At 40.5% G+C, this 12,327-nt stretch overlaps 1 protein-coding gene across 1 annotated transcript in view; it reads right to left on the bottom strand.

The window, feature by feature from the left end:
* DOCK8 (dedicator of cytokinesis 8) overlaps positions 1–12,327 on the bottom strand; it is a 202,812-nt gene that overhangs the window by 89,723 nt on the left and 100,762 nt on the right. The window contains exon 14 of the mRNA XM_063081294.1: positions 11,968–12,130. Within this exon, the coding sequence (XP_062937364.1) occupies positions 11,968–12,130 (163 nt within the window). The remainder of the gene's footprint in view (positions 1–11,967; positions 12,131–12,327) is intronic.

Below are 12,327 nucleotides of genomic sequence, written 5' to 3'. Positions count from 1 at the left end.
GTAACATGGTTCCTGTAAAAATCAGTTACCTTGAAGAAGCAATTAAGCCCTAAAGCCTATTGGCCAGGGTCCCATACAACTTTGCAGGGGGTCATCTTCAGAGCTGTGTATCTGGCATTACCCAGACCTTGACCCAATTCACGTCTGCCCTGGGCATTCTTGGGGTTTATATTTAGCAATGCTAAATGTTACTCCTCCTGCTTCTGTCCTTCTCCAACTATTTCTCCAAACTGCCACCCTCTTGACATCCACCAAATAAGCATATGAACCACTTGGAGGTACTGAGATGTCTATGGAATCATTTATTAGGTAAATGCTAAATATCTGGACAAATCCTCATTTTCATGGGGTCCTTGCTGACTTCAGGGAGAGTTCTACATGGGAGTCAGAAACACTGGGTATAGTGCAAAAATGTAGGGTTTGTATGAGGCCGGCCATTTCTACAGAGCTGTCCAGGGAAGACTGTTGGCATGATACCTTCGGAAAGCATTGCCACCATCCTATTCCCATGAGTAAGAAGACCCTGGACATAAAGAGAAAAACTTCCTACCCTTCTCAAGTTCCCCTTCCATTCCGCTTTATCAGTCCCCTTCAGTGAATGTTGCTTTGCCTACTGAGTAGATCCTATGCACTAACAGAGTCTGCTTCATCTGAATAGGATATAACTTGTCCACTGGAGTCCAGCTTCAATTCCAAGACCAGGGAAACAAAACTATGAAGATTATAATATGATGATGAAAATATATTACATGATTTGCCAATGGGCAGTTCCGATGATAGCTTTGTGGCATTTGAAAGAACTGTAGACAATCTTCTAGCCTTGGTGATTGGTAAGAAAGTTGCCCCCTATAGGGGTATTAGAGTAACAGTAGGGCCTCTTTTCAAGCCATGGTTAGTGTTGAAAGTTGTCACCAACTGCCTGTCCTTCTGACCTACACTCTTGAAACAAGACTATAGAAAGACTGATTTTTCCAGGTCCAATCCAATCCCAATGACGAGATCACATCAAAAGCTTCTCACCAGAGAAAGGCCCTCCCCGGTCATCACCTACTTAGAGTTTAATCTAGTCAGAGACAGACCATACAAGGCAAATCAGTGCAGACACTCAAGCCCTACGAGGACCTTGCAGAGGAGATAATCAGTTGATCAGGAAACTAGACAAATAAAGGACATGGCTGGTGCACCCTGCCACCAAACACCTCCCAAAGCAAAACACCAGCAAACTAGGCTAATTATCAGCCAGCCTCATCCCCTTCCACATGCCACTACAAAAGAGAGTTTCCTGGGTGAGCTCCAAAACACCATTTCAGGTCCTGAAAGGGGAAATAGTATGAGCCTCTGCCACCCTCAAGGAGTTTACAACCAGGATGGGGATCCCCAGCATACATAACATAAATAACAGCAACAAATAACATGGGTATTGTAGAGTATTTTACATTGCACAAAGGACTTTCATCTGTAAAGTCTCTATTAATCTTCCCCCCAACTTCCTGAAGTAAGTATCACAAGGTTATCACATTTTACAGAGAAAGAAACTGAGGCTCAACCTCCTGGTTCTAGAGCACCAGAGCTGCTTCCCGTCAGGCTGAATGGTCCCCTTAGTAATAGCTCTTCCCCCATCTCTCTCCATTAAAATTGCTCTTTATGTTCAGTCTAAACAACATATCACTGGTTTCAAAATAATGCAGGGAGAGGATTTGAGGAACATGTCATTTTGCTTATCCACAAAGTGAGGATAGACCACTAATGTGATGTTTGTTCTTACAAAAGAAGAATCTGCCATCGATCAATTCTTTCATCCATGGGTTGGCTGGTTATCAGAATGAAAGAAAACCTATCTGAGGAAAATGAATCATCTACCTCTTCTTCACCTCCCCCCAGTAAGACTACCTTATTGATGTTATAAAAGAATTAGAGTAGCATGTAAGTATCCTGTATGGTATGTAGATTGGCAGCACCCAGCTCAATAGTCATGAAGTAAAAAGTATTGCAACCAGGAAATGCAAAGGTCGAAGATGGAAGAAGGGCATGAGAGAACAGAACTCCAAGTTTGAGATGAGTCAAGCTTGAAAAGCACAAGGAAATTTCTGGAAAGGTGGGGATGAGGACAGAAATTAAAGAGAACACAAAAAGATGGAAAGACATTCCATGTTCAAGGATTGGAAGACTTAACTGTGAAAATTTCTGTATTACTCAAGGCGATCTACAGATTCAAGGTGATCTCCATCAAAATATCAATGACATTCTTCACAGAAATAGAAAAAACAATTCTAACATTCATATGGAACAACAAAAGACCCCAAATAGCCAAAGCAAGCCAAAGCAAAAAATAAATAAATGAATAAAGCCAGAGGCATTACACTACCTGACTTCAAATTATACTACAAAGCTAGAGTAGCCCAAACAGTATGTTACTGGCATCAAAACAGACACATGGACCAATGGCACAGAATAGAGAACCCAGAAATCAATCCATATACTTACAGCCAACTGATCTTTGACAAAGGCACCAAGAACATACACTGGGAAAAGTACTGTCTCTTTAATAAATGGTGCTGGGAAAACTGGATGTCCATGTGTAGAAGAATGAAACTAGACCCATACCTCTTGCCATATACCCAAATCAACTAAAAATGGATCAAAGACTAAAATGTAAGATCTGAAACTATAGAACTCCTAGAAGAAAACACAGGAGAAACATTTTAGGAAGTAGGACTAGGCAAAGACTTTATGAATATGACCTCAAAAGCATAGGCAATAAAAGAAAAAATAAACAAATGGGATTACGTTAAACTAAAATGCTTCTGCACAGCAGAGGAAATAATCAACAGAGTGGAAAGATAACCTACAGAATGGGAGAAAATATTTGCAAACTACACATCTGACAAGGGGTTAATATCCAGAATATACAAGGAACTCAAACAACTTAACAGGAGAAAAACAAATAATCCTATTTAAAAAATGGGCAAAGGAGCTGGATAGATATTTCTCAAAGGAAGACATACAAATGGCCAACAGATACGTGAAAAAATGCACAACATCACTAGTCATCAAGGAAACGGAAATCAAAACCACACTAAGATATTATCTCATCCCAGTTAGACTGGCTATTATTAAAAAGACAGAGAAAAACAAATGCTGGTGAGGATATGGAGAAAAGGAACCCCTCTGCACTGTTGGTGGGACTGTAAATTAGTGCAGCCATTATGGAATACAGTATGGAGGTTCCTCAAACAACTACAGATAGAACAGCCATACGATCCAGCAATCCCCCTGCTGGGTATATACCAAAAGGAATGGAAATCATCATGTTGAAGCGATACCTGCATTCCCATGTTCTTTGCAGCTCTATTTACAATACCCAAGAATTGGAACCAACCTAAATGTCCATCGACGGGTGACTGGATAAGGAAAATGTGGCATATTTACACAATGGAATACTGCTCAGGAATAAAAAAAAGAATGAAATTCTGCCACTCGCAGCAACTTGTATGAGCTTGGGGAAAATTAAGTGAAATAAGCCAGGCACAGAGAGATACCACATGTTGTCACTTATAAGTGGAAGCTCATAAATAAATAAGAAAGAAAGAAAGAAAGAACAATCACAATAATAGGTTGAACTTTCAGAAAGAGAGAACAGAACTGTGGGGGCTGGCTAGAAATCGGTTAATGGACACAAAGACTTATTACATATTGTAATGATGCACATGCTAACTATCCTGATTTGATCATCACATATTTACACAGGTGTTGATATTCAACTTTGTACCCACAAACACGTGTAATCAATTAAGTTTTTTTAAAAAAACCCCAACTTTAATTCTAGGAAAAGATAAGAAAGGGGTTTTGAGACTTTCTTATTTCTAAGTGTATAATTATTAGCCTGGTCATGCAAATCCTTTAGAAATAATTAAAACCAGCCATTAAGTTAAATTTCTCTAACTGTATCCTTATTAAACGATAATACTTATATTTGCACAAACAGTTGCATGGATCTCAGTTTACATTTTGAAGGTTGTCAAACAAAGAGCATGAAACAAAGGACCTGAGACTGACACATTTTTGGAAGTTTTATAATTTTTCTGGCGTTTAGACCAGTGGGTAAATGAAATTCATTTTTTGATTATATAAGATACACAAATTCCAACTAATTATCCATGGTTGAAAAAAATTACCTTATTGCTATCAAAACTCTGTCCTATCAAAACTCTGTCCTTCCAACTACTCAGAGTTCTATCTTATTTCGTGCTGCGGGGTCTGTCTGCACCCCCCAACCCCACTTGAAACCCTTACACAGCATCTAACATTTCACCTCAGAACATAATGACTTCTGCTGAGAGGGCTCAAGGGCAGCCTGCTCAAGGCCTGAAACCACGGGACATCCATTAACAGAGAGCTGTTAAAATGCCTCTGCTTTAGAGATGGCCAAACACTCCACGGGAAGACTGACCTTTGGGGCCATCTGTAAAGTACACAGGAAAGTCAGAACTGAGGATGAAAAAACTAAAAAGCAGAGAAGATTTTTCTCCTCCATAGGCAAAAGAAATGAGGGAACGATTCCCCAAAGGATATCGCATCAAAAGAGAAAAAGCCACTTCAAAGGACTAGTTTTAAAATTATAATTAAAAAAAAAACTGTCAAAAGCATAGAAATCAAAGAAAGGAAACTTTTTGAATTTTAGGGTGCTCCTTCTAATGTGCACAAAGTATTCATCGTCATAATCCAATGCAAGCCCAGATTTGCCTTAAATTCATCACCGCTTTTCTGTTGCTTCTGCCCCCAACAACCTTACGTAAAAACAGCATGCCTCCTGAACCTTCCTGCTGAATTCTGTGTAAAGGATCTATAGAAAAAGTGACGTTCACCACCGTTAAGCTGACAGCAGGATTTTTAGTTAGGACAGTTGTTTAGGGTCAGTAACACCAAAGCATGGTGGACTCAAACAGAATGAGTAAAGCATAAGGAGGCCGATATGGAGTTGTGAATTGTAGAATCGGTGGCATAAATGTAGACAGCACCTCTTATTACTATTTCATAAGTGCCTCACCCGTGGATTCCAGGTACATTCCTCACATTCTTTTAGTTGTCTAGGAGGCAGGATTGGTGAATGTGTAAATATGTGTAGTGAACAACTCCCCCCAAAAGGAGATTTCATGCTCTCTCTGCACCAGGGGATGCATTTCTCGGTTCCCCTCCCCACTACATCTTCCAAAAAAGTGCCAGATGTCTAAGGTCATGACTTACTGATGAAAGAAGGCAGACGCTGACAGATTAGAATAAAATCCTTTGCAAAAAATGACCACAGTGATCTCTTGGGACACTGGAATAATTTCAGGGTTTTTTTTGGTGTTGTGCTTCAAGGGCAAAAAATAGAATGTGTGTTCCACTTTAATAAATCATGGCTCCATCCGTTTGGTAACCGAAAAGGTAAAGTCTGGATCTAGAAAGTAAGTGAATTGTGCCCTCAAGCGGCGAAAGGTTGTACTGGACCCACAGACAGTTTTGCAAAACCTTTGCAACTGTTGCTAAGTAACCTTAGGTAATTGGCTCCGTCTTGAATTTTTTCATTCTTACAAAAAGGAGGATTGCTGAGTCTTGGAACAAGGCATCAGGAATGTGGGGATTGTGTCTCTGATTTATTATTGAGACCAAGTTGCTACTAGCACCAGAAATTTGCCTCGCCTTTGTCTCCATTCGTTGGCTCATCCAAATGACGAGATTTTGCCTGGGCTGCCACTGCTCTTCCTAAGTAAATGGTGTGTTTATAAAAGCTTCTGATACACTAGCAACTGCTTGCTAAGCTTAGTAAAACCAAGGACTGGGCTTCCAGATAGTCTTATACTTAGGGCACATTTCTTTAAACACTCCTTTAAAGGGCAAAAACCAGGAACTTATCCAATAAATAGGCTTGCACATGTGTGAAATGTTAAATGTATAGGATGGTTCATGATGACATCATTTGTAATAGCAAAAGATCAGAAGCGTCTTCAACGCCCATCGGGATGGGATTAAATAAATCATGATTCATCCATACAATGAGAGTGAGTGAAGCTGTAAAAAAGCAAGAGGTAGTTCCATGTATTTATATAGAAGTGTTTGCTGCAAGATTATGCTCACTGAAGAAATCAAGGAGCAGAACAGTGCGTAGATTATGCTACATTTGTATTATGATAGGAAGAATACATGGTTGTATGGGCTTGTGTATACACAGTGGATCTCAGAAAGGATACCTGAGAAAGTGAGAAAAATGGCTGTCCCCAATTGTCAAACATAAAACTGAGGTGTGAAACATACATGATTTTTATTTGTTTTGTTCACTATTAATTCTCCAGTCTCTAGAACAGGGCCTGGCATGTTGTAGGCACTCAAGAATATTTGTGGAATAAATAACAGAATAAAATCAACTATGTATATGTGAAGGCTGTTTCCAAAGAGGGGAGCTGGATAGCTGGATGTCAGGAGCAGTAAAGAGAAGTTTCACTCTGTGCACTTTCCTATCTTTAAGATTTTGCATCATTAGAATAGGCTATCTATTCCAAAATAAACAAAACTCAAACAACTGAAGAAACAATAAAGAATGGGAAGCTGTTATTGTGGTAGGGTTTTAAGTAAGGCATTGCTGTGGTGGTGATTTAAGGAGAACAGGGCCAAACATGTCATAAACTGCCAGTCGTTAGTTAGCAGTAATGCTGGATTACCTACAGCATCTAACGAGCATTGTGCCATGAAACCACTGTCTTCACATGGAGGGGTTTTCTGCTGTGTTGCAGATTCTTGATAGACAAACACCTGCTCTTTGCTAAATCTGTCTTACCTCATATCCAGGTATACACTGCGGTTGCTTCCCAAGTGAGGTGGGTGATGTTGCACAATCCTCTCCACTGATTTTCAGTGGCTTGAGTCACCGTGGACCTTTGGATGACCCCATACAGTAGAGGAACTCATTAAGGATGGATGGGAGCTTCCCTTCCATGAGAAAGAGGTGGGAAGCTTCAATTCTTCACACAGGAGAGTGGCACATCACCAGGTCCCGCCTCAGACCTCCTGAATGGGAATCTCCAGGGTGGCGCTGACACTTCCTCGTGGGCACAACTATCCTGCCCCCCAGCACTGAGAAGATCCACTCTGGATATAGAGACAACCGGGCTTAAGCTGGGAATCCATCTCCCGGGACGAAATAAAGTCCCGATCAAGAGTACTCCCCATGCCCCGACTCCTTCCTAACCGCTTCATAAAGAGATATTTCTGGTTCATTCATTTCTTTAGAAATTCTGTTCACTAAATTATAACTCCCAGACATTCATTCAAGATCATCTCCCACACCCATCCTATGCCATCCTCTTTCCCCTGCAGGATATAAGCCTGGAAGTATTCCTTAAGACTCCACTGTGATACAGGAGGCACCTCCCCGTTAGGCCAGATCAGACTTCTGGAGGAGGAGGCCTGAAAACAGCTAATTATCCATCAAAGAAATCATGTTCCAACTGACGTGCCTGTTCTCAGCAAGCACAGTCCTCCACAGCAAGTCTGATAATTGGATAAACAAGACCTCAGAGGCTCTCAGGGGCTGGGATGAGAGATGAAAATGCACTTTATGTGCTTTCTTTAATGTAATCACCAGTTAAGGGGATGGCAGGGAGCTTAACAAGCTCATTACAACCTCAGCGCCTGTGATCTCTGCACGTCCTCCTGTGGCAGCCACAGGATAAAATGTCCTTGCAGGCCTTGCAGGCCTTGGCCGCTGTCTGTGCTGTTTTCATTCTGCCCTCACCAGAAGGCAGCTGTTGTCTCTATTACCGGCTGTTGGGACACATGGGAAATAAGCCAGGAGTCAGTTCAAACACGTTCCTAGGCAAAACAACTAGTATTTTCTTAATCTGGGCATAGAAAGAGGAATGCCAAACTCAGATGTCGATAACCCTATTTATCAACCTAAATTTCCCAACTGTTCTGCTCTACTTTTGGAATTGCTGTCCTTCTGCTTGTGATTCCTCCAAGCCTCTTGCCTGGGTCTGTTTCAGGGGACACCAGCCTCACTCTATTCCTCTAAGCCATAGAGGTTGGACATGGCACTGCCGAGGGCCAAAGCCTGTGGTCTGGGAAACACTAGTCATTCCTGGGATTAGCGCTTCTGGACTTCTGGCTCTGGAAGTTGATCTCTCCCGTCAGAGCAAGCATTTGTTTGATGAATGCCCAGCTGTCGTGATTCACAGGAGTCCTGCACAGTTCTGCTATCACTGATCTAGATCTTTTCTTTAAAGCAATTTGAATAAGGCAGAGGCACCAGCGGGTAGCACTCAGAATGCTACTACCCCTTGTAGTACCACATGGTGACCCTGACTGAGGGCACCTGCAGGGGGGTGGGCAAAGAAAGGAGGCACCTGAAGAGGTGGGAGGAAGGTGAGGCTGAGGGATGGAAGGCAACTGCAGCCTATCCCAAGCCAACTTTACTTGAAACTCTACGGCAGACGCTCTCTTACAAGCAGTAAAAGTAACTTAAGTTCTACTGGTATGCTACATTGAAATGCTCACCAATAGCAGAATCCTACATTGTGTGACTTTGGCCATCATTCTCCCTCCAGGCCTGACAACATCTGCCATTAGAACCATCTAACAGTTTCCTCCACCCAAGGGAGCTCTACAGTTTATGTTAAAAGTACACTGATTTGAAATTCAAATCCTGGCTTTATCAGTGTAGGCATTCACTGCTTGGCCCAATAGATTAATTCTCCACAAGTTCCAGGTAGATCAACTTTCTGTAGTTAAGCCATATTTCAAATTTACCAGGTGAATCCTCTATAAAATAAAGAAGTATCCCAGAATGTATTTACTCTGTAAATCTCCAAGTATTTGATTCCCTCAAATGGATACAGCTGTGACCAGAATTAGTGGCATGGATATAGCAGTGTCAAGAGCAAAAGTCACCCTGCCTGCCAAACCCATAGAATCATGGCCAGAATTCTCCAATTGAGTTAAAGGAAATCTTTTCTAAAAGAAGCAGAAACTGCTGTCCCTGCCAAACAATAACACTATTGGGAGAGAGAAGACTTTGAGCTGTACCTGTTATTGATACCATAGTGTTAATGAGTTTAGAGATCTTTGTTTAAAAAGAGACTTTTGTGTCATGAGTGAAGGGGACAGAAAGGCCATGAGGCCTGAGGTTAACAATTTTTTGAGGTATGAGGAGATGGCAAGGATCAAAAAGAGGGGAAAATTGACAGAAACGAGAAGGCGAGGTCACCCAAGGCAAACTTAGTCAACTCACCAATTTTACCTGGGATTCATACCTAAATTGATTCTTTCCTTTTCCACTTTGTGAATGAAAGTGCAGGTGTAAGGAAGGGAAATGTGTCTAGGACTGGTTTGCTGCCAAGACCAACCTAATCAAAACCAGCATAAAGCATGTGAGAAGGAACGCTAAAGGTGCAACAGCATGAGAGATTTAGAAAAGATGCTCTCCAAATTCCTTAAGTTTTCACGTAGTAAGATTGTGCACCAAGTTCACGATAACTCTCTTTCCTTAAACAAGCTATAAAATATAGCGACGTGGGAGTCCAGAGAAGGTGCTGTGAGCAAACTGGAGATCAGTATCCTCTATCACTCCCAACAGTGAAGACCCGGTTTCTAATGGGGTGGCCTTGGCGTTTCTATCCTGTACAGTTCAGCTAAAGACTATTCCCTCTGCATTTGTGGGTCTGTTTCTCATGATGCCACATTGGGTCTGTAGTAACCCATCCAGGCTTCTCCTCCTAGCACTCCTACATTTCTGGATCATTCCGTGCACTAATGCATTCCAAGTCCCGCTGTGATGTAATTAAGGGATAATGTTAGCAGCAAGGACTAGAGAGAGTTGTAAATGCCTCCCAAGGGTGATTCAGTGCTGAGGGGGAGTTGAATAACTATAGAATTCATTTGGTGCAAGTTTATTCCAATGCCACAAGCATTTTTTTTTTCAGTTATAAGATAAGATTTATAAAAAGATACAAACAGCATCCAAAGGCAAACATTTGAATGCCTTTACCTTCCTCTAGGGAATGGAGAATTAAAACTACTGCACCCTGGGGATGTTTATATGATCTAGGAGGGGGACTGAGTCTGTATTTAAGGAATGAGGATAGATGACAAAGAGGTGCTTCAGGAAGGATTAAATGGGGGAAACACATGTGAACCTCATGAATACTGAAAGGAAGAACGCCATTTCTAACTGTTGTTTGTATTTCTCAATGTAATTTTTGACCTCAACAAACCCCTCACTTATCCTTCCTGGTCTTGATTTTGTGCATCTGGAAATGTGGGGGTGGGGGCACTTGGATTCAGTGAGCTCTGAAGTTCTTTGCATTTCAGTCCCCTATGTGTCCTACTGAAAAGTGTGACTGAGGAATTGGGGAGATGTGAATTCTCTTACAGTGCTGGCAAGATAGCAAACTGGTACAATTTTGAAAAAAGGGGCAGTATGAATAAGACTGAAAATGTATATTACTTGTGACTCAGTAATTTTATGTTTTAGGCATATTCCTTAGGGAAACTTATTTTTTTTGGCACAGGGAAACAAAGACAAACATTCTCACTATGCATTGTTTATAAGAGCCTAAAATTAGAAAAAACATAAATGCCTGTCAATGAGGAAATAGATAAAATACAGTCTCTTTACACAAAGGAATACTATAAAGTAGTTAAAAGGGATAATACAGCTCTATAAAAACCAGTTATTGATATTTCTAAAATACAAACTGTGAAGGAGTTCCCATTGGTTAAATTTGTGAAAATCTGAGAAACTAAAAAGAATAATGACTGTAACTGAGTGTAATGTACTGAATCAGTGAAGTTCATGAGTCCACAGTAACACTCAAACAAAAAAGAAAAAAGAAAAAAAATCAAACTGTTGAGTGAAAAAAGCAAAGAGCGGTATAATACATAGAGTGCAAAGTCATTTATGTAAATTTTAAATAACTATAAAAATAATATTTTTCAGTGTTCACAGTTATGTGTGTGTGTGAGTGTGTGTAAAACCGGAGAAATTGGAGGAACACACATAAGGTCGTGGTAATGATGACGTGTGGAAGGTAAGGTGGAAGTCTGTGACTGGACACTGGGCATGAAGAAGACCAATTTAATCAGTATGATTTTATTTCTTTTACATACAAAAATACAGAAAACAATGTCATTTCTGGATAGTGGGGAAAAGATGCTTGTTATATATATAATTCCTTTCTGCATTAAAGAAATCTTCTCAAAATTAAAAAAAAAAAAAAGTACTTGAGCAGCAATGCCTTTGGCAGATGGGTATTTACAAGCACTACTTCCCAGACCCCACGTGATAGGTCAGGTGGCACCATATGTGACTCTGAGAAACTGAGGCAGCCCGGGCTTTTAGCCCTGTAGTGTCTGGTTCTGTGCTCTCCAATATGGTAGCCACCAGCCACATACAGCTACCTGATTTTAAATTAAAATTACTTAAAATTAAAGAAAATTAAATTTCAGTTCCTCCATTGCACTAGCCACATCTTAAATGCTGAAGAGCCACATGTGGCTAGTGGCTGCTGTATTGGGCAGCAGACATATAGAACATTTCTGTCACTGCCATAAATTCTACAGGAGAGAGCTGGTCTTGAGCTGGAAATCTGACTTTTAGACAACTAGAACATTTTAGTCACATTGCTCTTTCCCCAATATGTTCTTCTGCACAGAGGAAAACCAAAGTAATGACTAGGTGAATTTTTTCATTTCTGGAAAGAATATGTCCACTATAATTCTAAATTACAACAATGTCTGAAGCAACACTTTCTTGTTAAAGAGAATTAGGTAAACCATCTTTAGAAAGAGATCTAGGAATTATCTATAGTTCCATAAACATCATATTTCATTTTCCCCCAAAATTAGGAAATAGATTGAAGGACAATGAAAGCATTTTCCAAACAAAACTCAGAATGTGGGTCCCGCCGTTTTCCAAGAGCCTGTGTTTCTTACCTGTACACAGTATGAGGGACGTATACCTCTCGGATTGGAAATTCCAAAATCTCTTTGTGAGGACGTGTCCGGTTTTCAGGAAAGGGACTCACAGGCAGCATTTCAGGAGTCAGACAGCAATTGATTATCTCTGGAGCTGAAGAAATCTCCAGTCTGAGCAAGCCTAAAGAGAGAAAACAGGACTGTTGTAGGAAAGAAATTGTCATGTTACAAGGAAACCAAGAAAGACTGTTTCTTTTATGAAAATAAAAATAAGTTGTGGTAGTGTAAGAGTTTTGGAGCTAATTTCCTACAGTTTGAGAAAAGGTAGGTCATGATAATTTGGGGGATTTAGTTTCTATAAAATAAAATAGAAAGAAA

This window comes from Cynocephalus volans, chromosome 16 (assembly GCF_027409185.1).
Source record: "Cynocephalus volans isolate mCynVol1 chromosome 16, mCynVol1.pri, whole genome shotgun sequence".
NCBI classification, from domain to species: Eukaryota; Metazoa; Chordata; class Mammalia; order Dermoptera; family Cynocephalidae; genus Cynocephalus; species Cynocephalus volans.
This window is presented reverse-complemented; position numbering and strand designations above follow the sequence as displayed.